Source organism: Podarcis cretensis (genome assembly GCF_951804945.1).
Source record: "Podarcis cretensis genome assembly, chromosome: 8".
In the NCBI taxonomy this organism is placed as follows: domain Eukaryota; kingdom Metazoa; phylum Chordata; class Lepidosauria; order Squamata; family Lacertidae; genus Podarcis; species Podarcis cretensis.
In genome coordinates this window covers 20220826-20244291 of record NC_137177.1, presented here as the reverse complement: position 1 = coordinate 20244291, position 23466 = coordinate 20220826, and the positions used below count along the sequence as shown (strand labels likewise).

The 23466-nt window shown below is 47.0% G+C and overlaps 1 protein-coding gene across 3 annotated transcripts; it reads right to left on the bottom strand.

Moving 5' to 3' along the window:
• Positions 1–1062: 1062 nt before the first annotated feature.
• On the bottom strand, positions 1063–15742 carry LOC307221735 (FXYD domain-containing ion transport regulator 3-like). 3 transcript variants are annotated; one of them, XM_079986528.1, is made up of 8 exons: positions 15602–15742; positions 6443–6509; positions 6157–6189; positions 5805–5828; positions 5302–5376; positions 3290–3326; positions 3053–3084; positions 1063–1260 (listed from the first exon to the last, which is right to left on the bottom strand). In XM_079986528.1, the coding sequence occupies exons 2-8, from the start codon at positions 6483–6485 to the stop codon at positions 1241–1243; spliced, it is 264 nt and encodes an 87-aa protein (XP_079842654.1). In that variant the 5' UTR covers positions 6486–6509; positions 15602–15742; the 3' UTR covers positions 1063–1240. The 3 variants fall into 3 exon arrangements, with proteins under 3 accessions (XP_079842654.1, XP_079842655.1, XP_079842653.1); XM_079986529.1 differs by lacking the exon at positions 15602–15742 and adding an exon at positions 14108–14269; XM_079986527.1 differs by lacking the exon at positions 15602–15742 and adding an exon at positions 8993–9073.
• Positions 15743–23466: the final 7724 nt, after the last annotated feature.

Below are 23466 nucleotides of genomic sequence, written 5' to 3'. Positions count from 1 at the left end.
GTTCAAGAAATGCCTTGCAATTAAGAAACAAAAGTGTTTGGAACCAAAGTGTCCACAGACAGCAAGTCTAGTGGAGATCGCAAGGAAGTAAATTCCAGAGGTGCCATTGGGCTGCCACTAAGAGACACGGTGCCTTGGTGATGAACTACAAATCTGCAAAATTGTGAATTGTGTAATCCAGAAATGATTTCAGCTTCCAGGCTCCATGCAGCTTGTAAGACACTAAAACAGGGTGAGGCCCTACAGATGTGATTCTTTCAACTTAGGGAAGGGCTGTGGCTGAACATCTGCTTTGCATGTTGAAGGTCACAGGTTCAATCACTGTCATCTATAGGACTGGGAGAAAGACTGTGTCTGAAACCCTGGACAGCCGCTAACGGAGCATAGACACTGCCAGCCTAGCTGGACCAATGGTCTGAATCTGTACAGGAGTTGTGAGTCCCAACAACAGCTGAAGGCCCATAGGTTCCCCACTCCTGTCTTAGAACATGGGATAGCACTCTTGGAAATGGCCCATGATTCCTTGCAAGACACAAGTCTCCCTCCCTCCCTCCCTCCAGTCTCATGTCCTACATGCAACATCCTCACACGCTGACTAAATCGTTGGGAATTTCTACAGGCAAAGGCACCAACCTTTGAAGACTGGGCTTCCCCTCTTTCATGGTGTAGCGACAACAGCTAAATTTAAGTGGTGTGCTTCTGGTCTCTGGACATGCCGCCTTGTGACTGGGCCTTAATTCAACCTGAGGGCCACCATATCCCCATTTGGGCAGCCTTCCAAGGATCACATCACATGGGAGCAAGGATAAACATGGACACAATTTTTTTGTACAGTAGACTTGTTTCATACACTTCTTTTTGTCCTCCCTCCAGGCTGGCAAGAGGTATTGTTTAAGGTCATATTCCAGCCAGGCAAAAGCACACAAGGTGGATGTGAGGAAAGGCCGGGGGGTAGCCTTGGGGGAGCAGGTGGCCTGGGAATTGTCCCAAGGGCCAGAGAGAGAGAGGACCCTCATTGCTGCCTTAAATCAGAATCATCTTTGCATAGCCCAAGACCATCAATTTCAGGAAAAACACCAGAATTTTATTATATGTCTCTTTTTTAAAAAAAACCCAACAAAACAAAACCTAATACAGGTGTGAGAGCCCAAAAAAACATTGAAAGATCCAGTGTGTTACATCAATTGAGAGAGGAGTCAGGTATGGTTGGTATGTTAGTGGGGGCAGTCATTATCTTCACTCAGCATTCACTGGTTTCTCCTACAAGAGAGATAGAGGGAGAACTAGATAGCACAGCATATTCTCTTGCCAAAACAGAATTCAGAACTGTCTACCTTCCTTTGCCAAAACCTGTGCTGAACAAAGTGTGCACATGAACACACACACACGCACCATTTTTACTGGTGTTATTGACACACTTCCCTCAAAAGTTCTTCAATGTTTTGCCTCAGAAAGAACCTCTAAATTTCATTTTAGCTGTGGGTGGGTGAATACAACCCTTGTAACTGGTTACCAGTTCACTTCTGTGCCCAATTCACTGTGCTCATTGTAGTGTTTGAAGCCCCAAATGACTTAGGCCCCTAAATATCCAAAAGACGCCCTCCTTCCCTACAGACCCTTCTCAGGTGTTAAGATCAGCAGAGGAGACCCTCTTGGTCATCCCATGGCCCTCAGAATTTTGTGTGTGTGTGTGTCTTCTGAGAGGGCATTCTCCAGGGCAGCCCCTAAGTTGTGGAATTACCTCCCCACAGAAGAGTGCCTGGCACCTTCATTATCCAGCCTTCGTTGTAGGCTGGAGGCATCTCTTCACCCTTGCCTCTGGCATGAGATACATATATTTTGGGACCTCCTCTAGCTCTGACTGTAATTTGTTTCAGAGTGTTTTTAATGTACAGTGGTACCTTGGTTCTCAAACGCCTTGGTACTCAAACAACTTAGAACCCAAATACTGCAGACCCAGAAGTAAGTGTTCTGGTTTGTGAACTTTTTTCAGCAGCCGAAAGTGCTCCATTTTGAGTGTTATGCCTCCGATTTGAGTGTTACGCTGAGGTCTGTCTGTTTTTGCTATTTATTTTGCGTTTCTGTTTTGTGGCTCTTTTTTTTGTAACTGTGTGGAACCCAGTTCAGCTACTGATTGATTGAATGATTGTGTGACTGCAGCACATTGTTTATTGCTTTTGTTTTATGGATCAATGTTCTCATTAGATAGGAAAATTCATGTTAAATTGCTGTTTTAGGGGTTGCTTTTAAAAGTCTGGAACAGATTAATCCTTTTTGCATTACTTTCTATGGGGCAGATTGATCCTTTTTGCAGATTAATCCTTTTTGCATTACTTTCTATGCGCCTTGGTTTTGGAATGCTTTGCTTTTGGAACGGATTTCTGGAACTGATTAAGTTTGAGAACCAAGGTACCACTGTAGTATTCTACATTGTTGTGACCCGCTCTGGAACCATATGGTGATGGGCGGGTAATTATTTCCACAGCCGTTGCAAATGTACCTCGGGTTTTGCTTCAGGCCAAAGATCTGATAGCATCTTTAGCAAGCCAAAAAAAGCCTCCTGCTCAGGTAACGCTGCAGCCAAGCACTCCGCAGCTGCCACCAGAGGGCAAAATAGTTAAATGCACCCCTCTGCTCTCCCATCATCTCCCTCACAATACCCTTCTTGCAGGGTGGATTCCAACAAGGGGCAGGACACAGCACTTTTTAAAACCAGCAACACAGGATTGGGATTCTTTGCATGACAGTTCTGGAGGTAATGGCCATGTGGTATTTCATGCCCAGATGCTGCAAGCGTTTGCACGGTTCTCTTTTCTGCTGCAAAATCTATTCCCGCTTAGAAATTTCATTTGGGACCCCTGTCCTCCATTGGCCTGGTGCATGCAATGGAGGCCACTCAGGCTTCCAGGCTGAAGTTGCAGCAGCATCGCATTCCACCCACGATCCGCTTCAAGAAATGCTAATCTTTGCAGTCCCCAGCAGGGGCGAATAACGGCATTTTCAGTAGACCCCCCCCCCCCAATCGCTTCTCCATCCCCAAAGGAGCAATTACCTGCAAGCGGGAGCTTTTGCATGGTGTGGATGCTACAAAGGAAGAGGACAAGTTAATAAGGTTGAAGCCACAGACCAGCATCAACATTCCTCCTTCCAGTTTTAAGATCGCGGGAATAGGACTTTACTGTCTCCAGAATCATACCCCTTCAAATTTGCCACCTATTAATTTGCCACCCACAGTGCCTGCCATCTCCCTCCTGCTACCCTACAACCTATGGGAGCAATTTCATCATACCTGTTTTTCCTCTTAGGTTTGCATTTGCACTTTCCACCTGGGAAGAGAGAATGAAAAACAGCATAAGGATTTGGCAAATTAGCCATCAGGAGCGGCTGACAAAATGCAGGTGTCTTGCATAAGGTTTGCACGGGGAAGTGAGACCTGCCTTGGCCCCCTGGCATCTCAGAGAGCAGGGATGGGCAGGGAAGACCACGGCCTGAGATATTTGGAGAGCTGCAGCCACAGAGACTCTAGGCTAGCCTTCCCCAATTGGCTGCCTTTTGGATGTTTCCGACTGCAACTTCCATCAGCCACAGTCAGTAGAGGGAAGGGGGGAGTTGTAGACCAGGGCTCCCAGTTATAGAAAGCTGCCGTAGGCTACAGAGGCCAACGGGTGATCTGATATATGGTATCTCTGTGTGATGGAGCTGGCTCAAAATGGGACATGTTATGTTCCCCTTCCCAAAACAGTGCCCCCTCCTTTCCAAGTTAAGGTTGCCAGTAGGCAAGGCTGATCAAGTTATTCCTCAACTGCTTCTCTTGGTAGTAAAAAATACGACAATAATAAATTAAGTAACTATCCATTTGCTGCTCTGGTTGAAGAGCAAAAATCACTCTGCCAGAGGATGATGGGTTGTATCCAGTGTAGTGGTCAGTTAAAGTCACTTAAAAGGTACACAGTACTTGTTCCACTACAGAAATGCTTTATGCCAGAGCAACTACCGTACTTTTCACTCTATAGGACGCACCCGGCCATAAGACGCACCTTGTTTTAGAGGGGGAGAACAAGAAAAAAAAAATCTCCCCCTCTCTGATCAGCGCCCCTTCAGCGAAGCGGCAGGAGAAACGGAGCCCCTTCAGGCTTCAGCGAAAGCAACGCAAAGCCTCCGGAGCGCAGAGGGAGCACTCCCTCTGCGTTTTGGAGGCTTCGCATTGCTATCGCTGAAGCCAAGGAGCCTGCATTCGCTCCATAGGATGCACACACATTTCCCCTTAATTTTTGGAGGGGAAAAAGTGAGTCCTATAGAGCAAAAAATACGGTATGCTGCACAAGAAAATGCAACAGCAGGTTGCTGGTAACGTCATTGCACTATGCATTGTGCAATCCATGGCACTGGATCCCTCTGTTGCTCAATGTTGGAACTCGCCCTTGTGATAGCAGGCAGCGAATATTGGACCCAAGCCATTCTCAGTAAGTAAATGCAAAAATAATAGACGTATTGAGTTGTATCCATTGTTAGTCATGCTCATAGCTGACACACTGAAATTAAAGGACACGGTTAACTTGGGTACATTCATTTCAATGGGTCTACTCAGATTTTAACTTAGTTGGGTATTATCTGTAAAAAAAAAAATCGTGCTGCGGCGGCAGGGGTACTTGGACAGTGAGTGATAAGGTTCTCTCTAAAGCTGAGCACAAATTGAAGCAGCATACGTATTTCATTTTCTAAAATGATTTTACTCTTGCTGTTACTATGGGTGCAGAATCACAGTGGAAACCATTCTGTCTGAACAGCAGCAATGAAAATATATGTGAATGAACATAAATCAATCAATCAATCAATCAATCAATCGGGTGTTTGCAGCTGAAGCACTTCATACTGCCACCCAGGACTCCTTTTGGAGAAAGGCTGGGGCATGCATTCAATGAATAATAATTAAATAATAATTCATTGCTTTTGTGATCTGCCTTAAGATCTGCATGATGGGCAGTGTATTTTTTTTTTTTTTTTTTTTTTGCAAATGAATAAAATGCCGCAGGGTGAAGGCACCTATGATTGCATGTTCCTCCACACAGAACAGACCTCTTATGACAGAAATGTTCTAAGCCTAGCTTTCTATAGAATGTGCCAGTTTTCTGCATGGAAGGATAATTGGTGGTGCTCACACATCTCTGCACTGCAGTGGTATAGCCCAGACACAGATTTAGCACCTAAGGGAGAGCGAAGCCAAACTGTATAAGCAATTGCCAATAGCCTCTAAACCAACTCTTCCTCCCTCCCATCCCACAAATTTCTGCATTCACTTACTCAGCAGGATAACAATTCCCAAAAAGCAGAGTACACCAGCAACGATCAAACCGCCAACACGCAGCGAGTACCAGTCTGCAGGAGGAAAGAGGAGAGGTTTGGTCTTGTCTAGGATACTTGCATCTTCACTCCATTCTCTCCCACTAATCTATAAACCTCTTTCCCACCCACTCAATATCTACCAATCAGGGATGTTCTGGTGATTTTTATTAGGCAGGGAGTTATGGAAGAGTTGTCTTAAGGAACTACTCAGTGGGAAACATTTAGAAGAACTTGTTGTGATCAGGAGTTGCAGGGGGTAAATACAGAATAGGACTAAGGGTTTAAAAGAGCTGGGGTGGATGTGTTCCAATGTACGATTAGCACTCTTGCACACAAGATAAATGAAACATGGCAATTCCTTCCTATTGTAAACAAGTACGCCATCTGTTTATGTACAATTGCTCTTGGCCAGAAGATTCAGGGTGGATTATACGGTGTTGCCAAGAATGACTCAAACTTACCGTAATAAAAGGGGCTGTTTGGATCTGAAGAGAGAGGAAGAAAGACGTTAGAATATCCTATCCTTAGGATTCACACCTCAAAACAGCCCTCTTTTAAGAACCCAGGTGTGTTGCTGATTGTTCTTTGAACACGAAGATCTCAGCGTCTGGGTTGGTTCATATGGAGAGAAATGGTCGTTGATGTATTGTGTTCCTGAGCCATTCTGAACATTGGCCATGGCAACTGGTGTTGGAAGTCCAACATTTGAAAGTCTACAGGTTCTCCATCCTTGTTAAGGAGCCCCTTTGCCACATCTATAGCAATATATACAAAATAACCAAAAACAAACAGGGGGTACCAACAGCTACTCACCAGTAGGATCATTGGCCCCCAGGACAGGGAATGCTACAGAAGAAAACGAAAAGAGTTATTGTAATTTGATAGCATAACTACAGCTCCCCAGCTTTCAGTTCCCTACTCACAGCTTCCCTTTGCAGTGCAGAAGCATAACATGGTTAGGTTGCAGAAGGGCATTCCACCCACAGCTTTCATTGGCCCTGAACAGCATTAAGATACAGGCACTGGCTTCAGTGCCAGTTTCACGGGGCTGGGGAAGGGAAGGGAGCAGAAGATGAGAGGACAATTCTGAGAACTTTACCAGCCAAGAGAAGCAGCAGGATCTCCATGGTGGTGGGTTTCATATTCGTGTGTAGGGATAAGCAGAGCTTTGTGAGGAAAGAAGATGGAGAGAATTCATTTAGTTTTCTAGTTTTTGCAGTATTTATACCCTCCCTCTACACCCCATGCCTTCTCCCCGCAAACCAAGGCAGCGTACATTAAGTAGTCTCCTATCCAAGAACAGACCCAACCCAGACCTGCTTAGCTTCAGCAAGAGTGGTGGCCTCACATGTCTTCAGGCCATACCCTTGGGACCAGAATGGAACTGTATATATATATGCCATTCACAAGAACATTTGTTCCATTCGTGCCCCACCTCTCCCAGAGGCAAATGGATTAAGCTTCCCTGCGAACATCTCTCAGCCCTTTCCCTACCTTTAAGAATGTAAGAAGGCCAAATGCATCTTGTTCTCACAATATTTATTTATTAATAATAATAATAATACCCCGCCCATCTGGCTGGGTTTCCCCAGCCACTCTGGGTGGCTCCCAACAGAATATTAAAAACACGATACAACCTCAAACATTAAAAACTTCCCTAAAGGTAAAGGTAAAGGTACCCCTGCCCGTACGGGCCAGTCTTGACAGACTCTGGGGTTGTGCGCCCATCTCACTTAAGAGGCCAGGGGCCAGCGCTGTCCGGAGACACTTCCGGGTCACGTGGCCAGCGTGACAAAGCTGCATCTGGCGAGCCAGAGCCGCACACGGAAACGCCGTTTACCTTCCCGCTGGTAAGCGGTCCCTATTTATCTACTTGCACCCAGAGGTGCTTTCGAACTGCTAGGTTGGCAGGCGCTGGGACTGAGCAGCGGGAGCGCACCCCGCCGCAGGGATTCGAACCGCCGACCTTTCGATCGGCAAGTCCTAGGCGCTGAGGCTTTAACCCACAGCGCCACCTGCGTCCCTCAAAAAAAACTTCCCTAAACAATGGCAAAACTGATGCCTAAGAAAAGCTTGAAAGCTGGACTTGAACACAACTGACCATGAGTGTAGCCGAGGGGGCAGGACAGGGGGCCATTGCCTCCCCCCGATTTACAAAAAAATTGAAAAGCATTAAAGTACTCAATTAACTGAGGCTCTGCCCTACCCCAGCAGAAGCTTTAGGGGGCAATCTCCCCCCCCCCCCAAAAAAAAAAAGCTCAGCCAACTTTTTGCCCCACCAACCAAAATCCTCTCTACACCCCTGACAGTGAAGATGGAAAAGCCCTATCCTCTGTGATAATGTGCCCACTCCCAAATTCTTAGCAGATTCTATTGCTGGGTTGGCCAGCAACACAACCTTATTTAGCTCAGTGATATAGTGTATGCTTTGCATTCAAGACCAGGCAGTAGGTGATAGGGAAATCTTCTTGCGCAAGACTCTAGAGAGCAGCTGCCAACCAGGTGCAAAGAGATGGGGGGGGGGAACAGTGTATTTTACACCAAATAATAATAATAATTTATTATTTATACCCCGCCCATCTGGCTGGGCTTCCCCAGCCACTCTGGGCAGCTTCCAACAAAATATTAAAATACAGTAATGCATCAAACATTAAAAGCATCCCTAAACAGGGCTGGCTTCAGATGTCTTCTAAAAATCATCTCTACAGTGGTACCTCAGGTTAAGTATTTAATTCGTTCCAGAGGTCCGTTCTTAACCTGAAACTGTTCTTAACTTGAAGCACCACTTTAGCTAATGGGGCCTCCCGCTGCTGCCGCACCGCCACCACACGATTTCTGTTCTCATCCTGAAGCAAAGTTCTTAACCCGAGGTACTATTTCTGGGTTAGCGGAGTCTGTAACTTGAAGCGTATGTGACCTGAAGCATCTGTAACCCGAGGTACCACTCTACTAAAAGAGTGAAGTGCAACAAGCAAAACCGGTCTGTACTTGGGTGGCATTCAGAACTCTACAGTTACCCAAGCCAATCAGAAAACAAAATTAGGACAGAACATTCCAAACCGAACATACATTCTTAGCATTGCTTTAGCCCTCCACGGTGCCCAGAAGGGCCAAAAAACCTGATGCTAGAGATAAGTAAATAGAAAGTGTTTTCCAGTTACAAGTTACTCCAATGTTTATGGATCAACAGGGCAGTCAAGCAAGCTACAGCACCAGAAGCTTGGGGACAGGAAGAAGGATATTGTCTTAAAAGAGACAGAACTGTGAAAAGCAGGTGTAAGTTGGGAGAACAGGGTGATGGTTACAGGATTAGAATCGTTTAATCAGATGGCAGCTAGTCCTCAGTGGCATTTAGACTGTCACTCACAGCGTGTGGCAGGGAAAGCAGAGTAAAGCAAATACATAAGGGATGGTACTTTACTGAGAAATATTTACAAATTCTTTTGGAAATCGTGAACTGAAGTCAACTGTGTGATGCCAAGACACAGAATGAACAACATTAGTTCCAGCCTCTTTCAGCAAACTCTTTCAGCAAAGCCCAAATCCAGCGTTTTGCAGAAGTCAAAGGGTGCTGCCTCTACTTGTTGATGTCAGCGTGCAAGTACCAAATGTTTGAGGCCTTGGGCTGCTATGTTACTGTGAGTAGTACCTGTCTGGCGACAGCTTCTATGAGGAGGGAAAGAGACAGTGAGTCACCTGGATCAGGTAAACTCATTCTGGTTGGTCTGGGAAATAACAGGCTGTGATTGGCTGGAGGTTCTAGTCAGTGAAGAATGGGCAAGTTAACTGTCAGTTGGAAAAAGAACACCAACTGCTAAAGCTGATGAGGGGTGGGAAAGCTGAGGGAGAAGTCGATAGCTGAGGCCTTAATATTAAGCTGTTGCTGGTGAAGAACAGAAGGAGGGAGCTGGTGGCTGTGTTATGCTGAGAGGGAGCCTTGAGAAATGCTCTGACCAGAAGATTACGCAACTGTTTTTTAAGAAACAGCTAAACTGTCCATGTAGGCAGAAGTACAACAGGAAGGGCTTTGGGGTCAGAGGAAGATTGTCCCCAGTAGGGCTGGGCAATATCTGGTTTCCAGCGTCAGCTAAACACCGCAATACACTGATATACAGTCATACCTTGGCTCCCGAACGCCTTAGAAGTCAAACGTTCCGGCTCCCAAACCATCAAAAACCGGAAGTGAGTGTTCCAGTTTTCAAACGTTCTTTTGGGAGCCGAACATCCAAAGGGGCTTCCGCAGCTTCTGATTGGCTGCAGGAGTTTCCTGCAGCCAATCAGAAGCCGCACTTTGGTTTTTGAACATTTTGGAAGTCAAACGGACTTCTGGAACGGATTTTGTTCAACTTCCGAGGTACGACTATATCATGATACCGAAATAAGGATGGAGCTATGCAGAGACATTGGCTGGCTTCATGGCTTTTCCCACATCATGATTTTTGCAGAGAACACACAAACAACCCCCATGGATAGTGATATATTGCCAGGTCAAAAATTCCAAAAACAAATATCACAATATGGACTTCAAACTGGTTTGGGACAATATATCGATATATTGCCCAGCCCTAATCCCCAGTAGCAGAACAGGGTTGTGAGTGACTTTGGCTGGAGTGAATGTTTGGGGAACCGAAGGCAAAAAGCCACCTGGAAGTTGGGTGAGCAACAGCATCTCTCGAGCCCTTTGGAAACTGTCGCCAAGCACGTTTAAGACCCCCAAAATAAATACCAGTGTCCCCTTATGTACATAACATCCCCCTGATAAACCACCTTAGTTAGTCTGACTCCAGTGTTGGTTTCAATCTCACATCTAGGCTACGAGGAGTCTTTAAAACATTCCAAGGGAATGGATGGCAGCAGGAAAGTGTCACCAAGCACAAATATCTAAACTTGCATTTATAAATATTGGGAATGAGGAAAGCGTTTCCCTGTAAGCAGCAGCAGATCTTGGCATCTCAAATTTCAGTGGAGCCCTGTGCAACGACAAAATCCAGCAGCCCCTCCATCTCTCAACTTACACTGGACATCATAGTTGCAGCACCCTAGAATTCCTGTGCCTGGTGCGACCGAATTGGTTGCACTCCGCTAGACCTGTCTCTGCTGTAAGGGGCATAATGACAGTGAGGGGGGTGGTCTGAAGGAACATGGGCTGGGGAGAACAAGGGCTGAATAAAGAGGTCTGGAAGACCTCTGGCCTGCTGCTCCCCCCGCCCACACTCTACTCCAGAGTTTCCCAAACTTGGGTCTCCAACTGATTTTGGACTATAACTCCTATCATCTCTAGCTACCAGGACCAGTGGTCAGGGATGATGGGAACTATAGTCCAAAAACAGCTGGAGACCCTGAATCTACTCCATCAAGAGGCACAAGCTACTCCCAGCAGGGTCAGGACTGGAGTCAGATGCAGGTCAGATGCACGGAAGGCGCAAGGCTCTCTGTTGGCAGTGAAGTTAACTCTTGATTCAAGGAAATGGCACAGAACTCAGCAGCACTTCCCAGTAGGTCTTGCCTCTATAAAGCAGTTTGAGGGTCCCTGCCTTCTATCCCTTCCAAGGCTCCTGGAGGAGTTTCCCAAGCAATCTCAAACTGTGTCTGCACACCTCTGTTCTCTCTTCCAGTCTCCTCATTATCCTGCTTATTATTTCTTGGAGACCAGTGGGTGGAGGAGCTTATCACAGCAGGAGATGGAGACTCCAGGGATTCTCATCTGCTTCAGCCTGCTCCCTGTCACAGGTTCCTCCTGCTCGCTAAAACTTGTTGTCCCTTCAGTATCCAGCACCTCCTCCCCATCGCCCCCCTCTGACCTTTCCTCAGTGTCCTACCACCAATCCCTGGGCTCAGAGCCTCCTTCCTCAGGGACCTCCCTTGGGGGTCCCCCAGCTGGTGCCTCCTGAAGAGTAGCTTCACTGAGGAAGGGTCAGATGTTGAAGATAAGTGCACCTGCAGAGATCCATGCATCAATATGGCCCAGGAAAGCTCCCAGGAACCTGAGAAACTGAGTTGAAAAGCAACTCTGGGGAGAATGTTGGAGCTGGACTGGGAAAACACTTTACCCAGACCACAGAGGCAGAAGGAGCTATGTGCTTATTGTGGAATGGCTGCAAAGAGTAGTCAAGCACCTTTCACATAAATTCTACAGATTCAGAAGCCGCTGAACAGCGGTAACCAACGCAATGCCCTCCAGGTACTGTTGAACTACAAGTCCCATTAGCCCTGGCCATGTTGGCTGGGAGTGATGGGAGTTCAGTCCAGCAGAAATTGCAGAGCACTAGGTTGACTACCCCTGCCTTAGAACATATAAGCACTAACTACTCGGTACATACCTTGTGCCAGTGGGAAACAGATTAGAGCCGTCACAAATGTGATGCAGGAAACAAATCTCAGAAACAAATAGTTTATTAATGGACGGCTCAGGATGGAGAGCAATATTGCAAGGAATGCTGGATGTAGCTGTACCTCCTGCGTCCAAATTCATTGGGTGCCAAGCAATAATCTGATTGGCAAGTCACAGAACAATGTCTTCCTTGGAAATCTCCAGTTACTAACTCATTATGACAGCATTATGAAAAGCAAACAAGTTTCGGCAAGTTAAAGGAATCTGCTCTGTTCAGAGCCAGGGCTCATTATGGGAATTCTAGCCCCAAATTTAAGCACATTTTTTAAAGGCTCAGGATTCAATCAGAAGCATGGTTTTAAAAGATGTGGGGCTTGCCGAAAAGTTCATTGTTAGTACTGCAACAGAATTCAAAGCCACAGAACATTGCAATGGTCAGTAGAATACTTTTAAAAGGGATGAGACAAATTAATGAGCGTTGGTACAGTTTGGGTAATTTAAAACCAGCATTCCTCATCCTGGTGCCCTCCAACGTTTTGGACTACAGCTCCCATCATTCCTGGCCATTAAGCCATGTTGGCTGGAGCTCATGGGAGCTGTAGTCCAACAACATCCAGAGAACACAAGGTTGCAGCTGCTTAGGAAAGGCTGGTCGACAATGACTGACAACAGCGCTCCAGAGTTCATAAAAGTATTTCGCAGTCCTGTCTGGAGATTCCAAGGATTGATTCTGGGGCCTTTCTCATGCAAGGGATGTGTTCTGGCCCTGAGCTACATTTATAGTATTTACATAGGCTGCCCTACAACAAAGTTTGCAGTTTGCAAGAAGTGGTAACTTAAAATCCAATAATAAAAGTAAATAAACACACCATAAAAAACAGTAACAGAGTGCAAAACTGCTTAAAGCTTACAAGAGATTTTAAAAGCTTGGGGATATAAAAAGGTCTCCGCTTTACAGGGGCCAAGATAACAAAGAACATACAACTACCAGCACACACAGAACTGTTGCAGCAACCACAGAAGCTGTTCTTACTGCCTCTGAAGGTGCAACTGTCTTTATTTGAAATGATGTTGCGCCAGGATTGAATGAAAGACCAAAAGCATGTCCCAAGACACACAGAGCTCTGAAGCAGAAAACCCCAAACCCCGTCTTCAAAATGTGAGTCAACAATGTGCATGAAAACACCCCAATTCCCCACCTTGGCAGAACTTGTCATCCCAAAGGTGATTCCTTTAAAAATAATAAGCAGAATTAGGAACAGCTCTTCAACAACACCAGTGAATCTGCAGGCACCTTTCAGTTTCAAGAGACCATCCGTTGTTTCAGACCACAGAAATGAGTGATTGCCCCTTATTCCAGAAACCCTATTTCCAAAAGCATCCATTCTCCTAAGGACAGCAATCAGTGACAGCCAAAACGAAAACAATACAAACCAACCATGTCAAACTCTAGAAAAGACAGGGATGCTTAAATTGCTGCGAACTGCAGGCCTCAAATCAGGGATGGGGACCCTGCGGCCCTTCAGATGTTGCTGAACTACAACTCCCACCACCAACTCCAACGGGTGAAGCCAATGAGGGTTGCTGTCCTTAACTTATCACACTCTATTGTTATTTGCCCTCTGTCCCCAGCCTTGTTTTCTTTTAACAGCCCGCAAGTCTCAAAAGCTTGCACACAACTTTGTGACATTTGGGGGGAGGGTTGATAAAAGTGTTACCTTTCTGTGGTTTAGGGATTAAGCCTCTCCTGTAATTTAAATGGCTGTTTTGCAGATTTAAAAAAATGTCAAAAGGAAGTTCCTTCCTAATTTTGCAATTCACAGTTTTGCATAATTCCATTTTGCATATGGAATGGACGAGTATTTCAAGAATAGGCATGCAAGCACATTTTCTTTGCTAAATTAACATATCCAGGCAGAAGCGTGCCTAGTGAAGAGTTATTTCGAGACCTAAACTGAGAAGTCTTGTCTCTGCTACCCTCTGAGAAACACTGCTGCCATTACCTGCAAGAAAGAGTGCCTGTCTAGAGACTGCATGGCTGCACCTAGAGTGGCAGCTATATAATTGCTACCATTAGTTCCTGAAACCTACCCCCAGCTCCTGGGGAACTGACTAGTCTTGCTTTTTCAGCTATCAGCAGCAGTGAAGCAATTATTTGCATTGTGACAAAGGAATTAGATTCAACTGGTGTACGTGCAGTGCAGGAATCTTGCATGAATTGGGGACTCACAAAACACACTGAAGAAGCACTGTGTAAATGGGACCAAAGTCTCAAAGCAAAGTCTGAAGATCCTCTGCCAGACACTCTCACTCTCTCACTCTCTCTCTCTCTCTCTCTCTCTCTCTCTCTGTGTGTGTGTGTGTACCCATGCATATCTATAATGCAAAGCCCTTGTGTTTCTATGAAAACATGGATTTTTTTTTGTCACTCACGATGTTCTAGAGTTGTTTTGTGGAGCTGTATATAATTCAGTTTCAGGACCGGTTCAAATCAGAACTGCAGGTACATATTCCATGTGAGAAGAAGAAGGGGACAGTTTGCCTTTCAATTCCAGCTCCTTTCTGAATCCGTCTTTGCCAGCTGAGTCTAAAGTCCCCAGCAGGCTTCTCATTGTCAGTGAGGTCACAGACACTAACCAATAGGTGCTTTCTGACACACAGGCAGCCACATTCCAAAGAGGAGCACATCACAATGGCCCACCATCTGAGAACGGAGGCACATTTCCCAAGCAACCTGTTGCAGTCAAGGAGTCCAGCCTGACTAACATTTCCAGCATCAAGTAGAATGCAGCCATTTTAAGTTGCAGCCAACAACAGGCATAGAGGGGGTCTATTTGCACCACTGAGATGTAGAGATGGAGAAACCCCCCTTTCACACCATTGCCCAGTGGGGCCTTCACTTCAGCTCTGAAGTTCAAGCTGCTCATTACTTCTGCCTCTTTTTGTCCCCACAATTATAACAGCTTCCAAACGGAACTGCTTCCCTCTAGGAAGAGGCCTGGATCCCACACAAGTGATTCAAAACCACACCAGTTGTTGCTTCCAGATCAATATCAGTTCCAATGGGAAGGACACATCCCAGCTTTGCTCACGGCGGCCGCTCCAAAATTATGCCCCTTCCCTACCATAACTAAGGAGCAGCCACACAAGTGCCAATCTATGTCAAACGGATCAGGCAAATAAAATGTCTGCACAACAAAGGCAACAGGTTACCCACAAGAAGGCCAGGGGTGGCACGGACTGGAACCAGTCCCTCCCTCAGCCTCCTATAAAGGGACAGAATTGTGCTCATCCAAAATCCAGGGCAATGCTGGGTTTTACCCCCTTAGAGAAACCATGTAGGTATAAACACACTATTTTTGTATAAGCCCATCTGAAATAAGGGCCAGCATGGAGCAGCTGGTCTCTAGAAAAGGGAAACTATGATGAAGCACAGAAAGCTACCTTACTTTTAATGCGCATCATGATTGATGTTTTTGTTTTGCTTCGTGAGATAAAGCAGCTCTCGGAGAAGCGCTCCCCGCTTGATTGCTTTTTTTTCTTTTTTTGCAGAGAGAAAGAGAGAGAGAGAGAGAGAGAGAGATACAAAGAACACACTTATTCGGGTCTTACAGAGCTGCCAGGACCTGGTCAGATGAACTGCTCTTTTCGCTGAACAATTCCCAGGCGGCCCTAATTTCAGGGGAGAACTTTCAGCTTGGCAGCTCTGCTCAGAAACAGCCGCGCGCACACGCAAGGAGCGCACGATGCTCTTTTTCTCTACCTTGGTAAAAGAGAGCAAAGTGCAATCCCGGGGCAGCCGCGCCCAAGGCGGGGGTTGCAAGAGAGCCCCACGGTGGGCAACGAAACCTTCCCCTCCACCAGGAGGCCGGGTCCCGATCCTGCTTCCCCCCGCCCCTCTTCTTTCCAAAGGGCCCCTCTACTCACCCCGTCTGCAGAAAGGCCAAATGCAGGCGAGCCAACCCGACCCGGAAAAAGCCGAGGCGGGGAGGGGCCCTCCTTTCCCTGACTAAACAGACCTGAGCGCAGACCACACCCAAGGCAGGTGAGGAGGAGGAACAGGTTTGGCTGCCGCGGGGAAGGGAAGGGCCGCCTTGGGCCCCTCGCCTTTCCTCTGCAAGGGAACAGACAACCTGGAGCTTCCAGCCTCCTGCCAGCTCGGAGAGGCGCCTCGATCCTTCCCTTCCCTTGTAGGAAACGAGGCAGGGCCGCTCGGTTTCCCTTCACAACTCACCCCCTCAAATAGGGGTCCTCCTCTGGCTTGAGACAACCGTGCCTTTCATAGCAGCGTTTGTGTATCTCGCAGGGGTGAGGAACCTGTGGCCTGCGAGCTAGGACATTACCCCTAGCCAGTGGGCAACGCTAGATTGAGGAGGTTTAGTGTCCAACTCCACCTGGAGGGCTGCAGGCCCACTTCCCCGCAGGTGTTGAATAATGAGGGAGACCGCTGCATCTGTTGGAGTTCCGCCTGCCACACAGGTGTTCACAGATGCCTGACCTACTCCTTTCTCTTTTGCTGGTAGGTCTTCTGACCACCTTTTGTCCTAACAACAATTATTGGGCTTCAGTGCCCATCAGCCCTAGTCAGCGTGGCCAATGAGCAGGGGTTGATGGGAGTTGTAGTCCACCAAGTTCCCCACCCCAGCTATTCATTATCTCAGCAAAGGTAAAATTTGAATTTGGAGCTCCCTGATTCACAGCTCAGTCTTCTCAGCCATTTTCACTAGATAGACTCTCATTGGTTGAGTACAGCCACTTTCTGCCTAGTGTTGGGAGTGATGGAGAAAGCTGTATCTGCTGGTTTTTCTGCAATTATCAAAGGCGTAGGTGGCCTATCAGGGGAAATTGCTGCATTAGTTGGGGGGCGGGGGTTGAACACCAGGAATCCAATGCAGTTTAGATCCCCAAATCAACCTCTTCCAGCTGAAATAACTTTATTGGAAGGAACTGCGATTGTTTTCCAAAGCACATATTTTAAGGGAACATTGCTTAGGGTTACAACAGTGCACCTCAGTTAGTGCTCAGATTGCAGAGAGCAGGCAGCAGTCTTGGCTGCTGTTTTTAGAAGGCTGGAGGCAGCAGGGTTGTGTAATATTTGATTAACACCTCCACGTACCTGTCACTCCACAATTCAAGCAGTGAGCCCAGACGTATTAATGTTTGTGAATCTGTGTGTTTGAGTGGTGAGAGTAGCCCACACTGCAAGGTATGGGTGCAAGGACCCCTGGGAACACGTCCCACCTCTAAATCTGCCAAGCACTGCTTTTACTTGCTACATTGCTAAGGGAGGAGAGGGCAGGAGGTAGATCTAGGTTCTCCTGGTGGACCAGTAAATGATTTGCAGTAGATCTGCAGGCATTTACTAAACGCAGTGGGAGAGCCCCTCCCTGCTTTGCATGCAGAATGTCACAGCAGGCAGGATAGCCAGTAGGCCTTGCCAGGATATGCCGACCCCTGCAAATGCCCCAGCATGCGAGGTGCAGATTCTGAGCCTGGAATAGAGTCTCTGTTTTGCATGCAGAAGCTGCCAGGTTCAATGCACAACATTTCCAGTTAGAAGAATCTGAAACTCTGGAGAGCTGCTGCTGCTGCCAGTCAGGGTGGACAGAACCAGCCTGGGTGGCCAAATGGCCTGACCTGGTATTAGGTAGCTTCCTAGGAAGAGGGTCTTTAAAACAGCCTCGTCAAGAGGCTTGGCAGCTGTCTGTGCCGTGGGCATTGTAGAAGGGCAAAACCCTCCAGTGGCCTTATCAAGCATTCTTGGCTCATGCAAATCACCAAAAATTTCCTCGTAGGAACAGGGCCCTGACACGTCCTGTTGCTCCTCGATTTCCGGGGAGGCTGCTCCACCCCCTCAGAGATCCAGATTGGGCCTGAGAGGACTTGAAGCAAGATGCTGGAGATGGTTGGAGGAGGCAGGAGCATTGTGCAATCCCTGTCCTGTTGCAAAAAGCGGTCGGAGCTGGAGCAGTGCATAGCCTCAGGTAATAGTTATACCTTGGGTTAAACAAGGCGAGGCCTGCAAAAACTGGTGCCTCCAAAGGCAGATTTTTCTAAAGAAGAGGTCCATTAAAGAGTCATCTGTAGGGCTGGGGATGCCAGCAGTGGACAGGACAGAGCCGGGGGGGGCAGAGCGCCCCTTCTCCCCTCTTTTTCGCAGCCCCTCACCTCCACCTCTTTCCCCTTGTTTCCCCAGGGCCTGTGTGACAGATCTTTTGCCACTGAGCAAATTTGCCAAGGGCTGCCACAATTCCCCTATTACACTGTGGGACAGACACCAAAGAATCCTGGGAACTGTAGTTTGTTAAGGATGGTGAGATTTGTTAGGAGACCCCCATTCCCTTCACAGATCTACAGTTTCCAGAGTGGTTTAAAGACTGAATCCCTCTTCCCAGGGAATTCTGGGAATTGTAGCTTTGTGAGGAGAACAGGGGTCTCCTAACAGCTCTCAGCACCATTAAGAAACCAAGATTCTTTGGGGGGCAAATCCATGTCTGTTTAAAGTGGTATGATTCTGCTATAAATACATAGTGCAGATGGGGCTGTACTTAAGAGCATTCATTCTTGTTGCATTTAATATCCCCCAAATAACCAGAGACGTAGGAATAAGCACAGATGGCTTGAAACGCAGTGTGGAACAGTTCCCTAAATAGCACCGATCTTTCCCAGCTTCACGAGGGAAAACAGGCACAGCCAAAAACCCTCTCATGCAGAAATCTGATCTTCCTATTCCGGCTTTGTGCAGGTCGGCGTCACCTTCGCACTGATACAATCACAGAGGTAATGAAGCTTTCCAAGAACTGAATTTGCCAGATCAAAGCAGGCAGTTTTGCATGAAAGCTCCTCTGGAAGTTGAAGTATCCATATTAGTCTGTTGCAACAAAACCAACAAGGCGTGTTGTGAAGCCTTAAGGGCAAAGTGGTCTATTATGTCATACACGTTCACAGACTATAATCCCCTTTATCAGATGCATAAAGTGTTGTAAACACACAGAGGCCTCCTGGGTGCAGAGGGAAGGAAGTGAAAACAGTGAGGTCAAATGGCAATGAAACACAAAGCGTCATCTGTGATAATGCAACTAAATCTTAACAGTGAGCCAATGTGAATAAGCCTTGCAAAAAGCTCACTTGGATATTATCTAATCCTGCCATACCTTCTATATTACTGACAATAAACATAGCTAGCATTTTGCAGCTATAAAATCAACACATACCTGGCTGGCACTGGGAATCACCCAGTCTGTGGCAACCCTAAGCAAAACTTAAATGCTTGCCATTTAAGTAACCATTTACAGCACCAGTAATGAGCAATGACAACAGCCTTCTTAAGCTTTGCTTAAGCCCCTGATGCGGGAGAGGAAGCCATTGTCTCCATTCAGGCCTAAACAAATAGAATCAAACTTCTGAAGTTCCTTTGCTGAAGAAAAGGTGACTTTCAGGTCAACAGCAGAGAATGAGGTAAGACACATGGGATATAGATTACCTTCCAGCTATCTGCTGCTGCTGCCTATATGGGATAGACTTGTATGTCTGGACAGAAAAGATGAAACAGCACAAGTCTGACATGGAAAAACTGGAATGTTCAGAAACCAGTGGGACAAAGCTCCAACAAGCACATGCACAGAATTAGGTTTCTAGTCCATAAGATTCCCAGTGTCCCCTCCCCGCTTTCCTGAGTCAGAGATAAACATAGAGGTAAACAATTGGACTGAGCTAAGCTAAGGCTGATGCATCAGTGCTTATTCTTTTCAGTTCCATTGTTTCTTCCTTAGCAGAGCCGCCAGTTGTGTGGGATGTGAGGGGTCAGTGGGCAGCTCAGACAATCCTATCAAAAAACTAAACAAAGCACTGAAACAATGCGACTAGAACCAGAATGGCCTCCGCGGTCTCTGCTGCTTTGCAACAAAAGTCAGTAGACAAATGCATCCACCTGTAGCAGCTTGAGGCTGCCTTGCTAGTTTGGATGTTGGCGGCTCTGTCAAACACACAGACCCAGATGCTGACTGGGAGGAGGGGGATACTACAGTGCATTGGCACTGTGATGGCCTGGGACTTGGACTCGGAACCAGAGGAGACTCACTCTGCACCAGATCCTTTGCCTCAGGCATCCCCTGAACCAAGTCTGGGGCCTGATCCTGAAGAGTCCCAGTCTACATAGGTTCCCCTGCAACAAACACCATATGGGCCAAGTCAGGGGCCTGAGCCTGCCCTGGCTCCAGATGCAGGGATTACCTCATCGCCTTCAGCTGGGCCATCACTTATAGCTGGTCCACTGCCGGTTTGGTCAGGGGAGGCTGAGGTGGCCCCTGGATTTAGTAACCCACTGATGTCTCCTGAGCTGCAGAGACTAAGGTCTGAGAGAAGGAGAGACCTGAGTACTAGCAGGAGGAGTGCTCGCCTTCGGGCGAAACAGGGAGGTGAGTTGCCAGGGGATCAGGACCGGCCGATACTCTGACAAAGATAAAAGGCTGTTGAACTCAGCCCAGGTTGCAGGAGCAACATTGCTGTATGCTAAATCCTGCCCCTGTCCTTGCCTGGTTTCCTGCCTCGTGTCCTGCCTTGGCCCTTTCGGACTGACTCCTAGCGGAACCTTTGGATTCTGCACTGGACTGCATTTCACAGGTTACCCCTGGGCCCAGCACAGGCACTTATGGAATATTTTTTTGAAGTACGGGTGGATGTAACATAGTAATTCAAACAGATAAGGCCTCAATTTGTGTCCCTTGGTTGATTTTGTTGCTTCTGTAAACACTCTGGTGAAATGATAGGCTGCAGAAAGGCCAGACCAGGAAAAAGCTGAATGCAGCTTACGGATGACTTGCCAAGTACCAACATACAGATCCACCTCTGGGGATCGGTAGGTCTGGAGAAAGTAACCTCTGGTGGCACCACCAGCCACAGGGAACCTCTGGGAGCTAACTGTTTTTTTAATTTTATTTTTATGCCGCGCTCTTCATCCTGTATTTTTCTATCCAGTATTTTTATCTTGTGAACCGTCTTGAGATCACAGCCTGCTGGGCGGAGGTAATGGGAGAGAAGAATACTTCCATCGTTCTGTCTATTTCCAGGCTTTGTTGGGGGAAATCACAAATGGATCTCCCCTCTCATTGAGAACAATATGGGGGGAAATCAAAGAGAGATATAAATCCTGGCCCAGCTCGGGGCCATGTCAGGTGGCTGAGATGCAATCTCTTCCATCTCCAGGTTCTCACCTGTTTTGGCCTTACCAAAGATGGGCCAGGACCACGGATAGCAGAGGGGAAAGGGGTTGCTGGTATCAGACTTTCCTCCTCGGGATCAGAGCACTCTCTTGCTCTCTCATTCTTCATCGTTGGAGAGGGAACTCCAACCTTTCCAAAGGACAATTGGGATGCATTCCCAGGGGCTTTCAGACTGTTATAATGAGGATGCTGGGATAAATTGCACCGAAGTGAAAGAAGCTTTTAAGGCCAGTTTTACAGGAAGACACAAAGTTATATATGAAAAAGGGGGTGAATATACAGTAAAGAGCTGGGGATGTGGAGAAGCTTTTATTTCTGATTCCTGTAAGTGTGTGTAGAGCCTTGCAAATTGCTTTAAAACAGTGGCGGGAACTTTAAGCCCATGGGCCAAATACACACACACACACACAGAGTCTATTTCTACATCCCTCAGGGCTCTCTCCAGGGTATACTCCTTCCAGTGCTGCACCCCTCACTGATCATGCTCCCCCTCCTCCTTGGGTGTTTCTGCCTAGCTGAAATGTGTTCCCCGAACTGTGATAAAACACCTCTTAATTGCCCAGGTGGGGAGAGAGGTGTGCAGCAAGCTCCCAATGTTACATGGTTTGAGTGGAAGCCTTCACACCAAGGCAAGCATCTCCTCTGTTGCCCCACCCACTTTTGGGTCCTGGCCACACCCACCACCTGTGTATGGGCTCCTGGGGCCTTGCCCTTTGCAGGAACGTGGCCCCGGACAGATAAAAGGTTCCCCGCACCCCTGCCTTAAAGAAGTGTTTCCCAAACTTGGTTATCCAGCTAAGTTTAGACTACAGTTCCCATCATCCTTGACTGCTGGTCCTGCTAGCTAGGGATGATGGGAGTTGTAGTCCAAAGACAGCTGGAGACCCAAGTTTGGGAAACCCTGCTTTAAAGAAAGACATGATCAGAGAAGGAGGGAGGGGGAACAGTTGCAGCTGGACCTGGATCTCATCTCGGAAAACAGCAAATGCTGTAAGGATTGATGGTCTCAGAATAGCCTGTCCCTCCAGGGCGGTGGCTGCTTCTCGGATCACCTTCCTTCGCCTCTGTATTGTGTGTATAGTTCAGCATATAAACAGCAGAGGTGGGGAAGCCAAGCCCAGAACACACTGTACCTGAACCCCTTGGCAGTGGAGCTAGGGCTGTGCATTCCTGCGGAGAGCATCTTAAGTGTTTGGCCTGGGCACAGCTGCCAGGTCCTGATCTCTCTAGAGACCTGCAGGGAACATCAGCTTTACTTGCCAATTAGAATGGCATGGAGGCAGGCGGGTCCCCCCCCCCCCCCTTTGCTGAGTCCTGGAAAGAAACTGGCTAATGATGCATACCTTTGGGACTACCATGCCTCCTTCCTCTGGATTTGTTCCTAGCCTGCTGATCCATCACCCCCTATAAAATGCATGGGGATGGTGCTGCTGGTTCTCACCTGTCCAACTTGCGAAAATAAAACCAAATACAGTGGTACTTTGGTTCTCAAATGCCTTGGCACTCAAAAAACTTGGAACCCAAACACTGCAAACCCAGAAGTAAGTGTTCCGGTTGGCGAATGTTTTTCGGAAGCCGATTGTGCTCCATTTTGAGTGTTATGCTCCTGATTTGAGTGCCATACTTCCGTTTTGAGTGTTACACTGAAGTCTGTCTGTTTTTGCTATTTACAGTGGTACCTCTGGTTACAAACTTAATTCATTCCGGAGGGTCAGTTCTTAACCTGAAAGTGTTCTTAACCTGAGGTAACACTTTAGCTAATGGGGCCTCCCGCTGCTGCCGCGCCGCTGGTGTGCGATTTCTGTTCTCATCCTGAGGTAAAGTTCTTAACTCGATGTACTATTTCTGGGTTAGCAGAGTCTGTAACCTGAAGCGTTTGTAACCCAAGGTACCACTGTATTTTGAATTTTTGTTTTTGCAGCTCTTTTTGTTTTCTTTTTGTGACTCTGTGGAACCCAATTCACCTACTGACTGATTGATTGTGTGACTGCAGTACATTGTTTATTGCTTTCATTATATGGATCAATGGTCTCGTTAGATAGTGAAATTCATGTTTTTAAAAGGGGTTGTTTTTAAAAGTCTGGAATGGATTAATCCATTTTGCATTACTTTCTATGGGAAAGTGCACCTTGGTTTTGGAACGTTTTGGTTTTGGAATGTACTTCCGGAACGGATTAAGTTTGAGAGCCAAGGTATCTGTATCCTAAAGAAACCATAGTCTCCAGTGACCTTTGCTCCAAGGAAAGCTGGAACCCCTAGAATCTCTCACCACTTGGAGACCAGGGTGTGCACAGCAATAGCTAATCAAATAGTCAACCAATAGTTAGGAGCATTCTGGGTAGGAAACCTGTGGCAGGGGCAGACTTTGGTCTCAACTTTCAGTGGCGCCCTGTGTGAGTCCAAAATTTGGCACACCCCTCTCACCTCTTTGCTTCCCTTCTCTTCCCTACTTCACAGTTGCAACCTTTTGTTTATAAATACTCTTCTATGTTGTTTCGAAATGTGTTTTCTGCAAACGTATTGGATCCAAATTTTGTTTCAGTAGCACATGTCTTGTTTCATTTCTTGTAA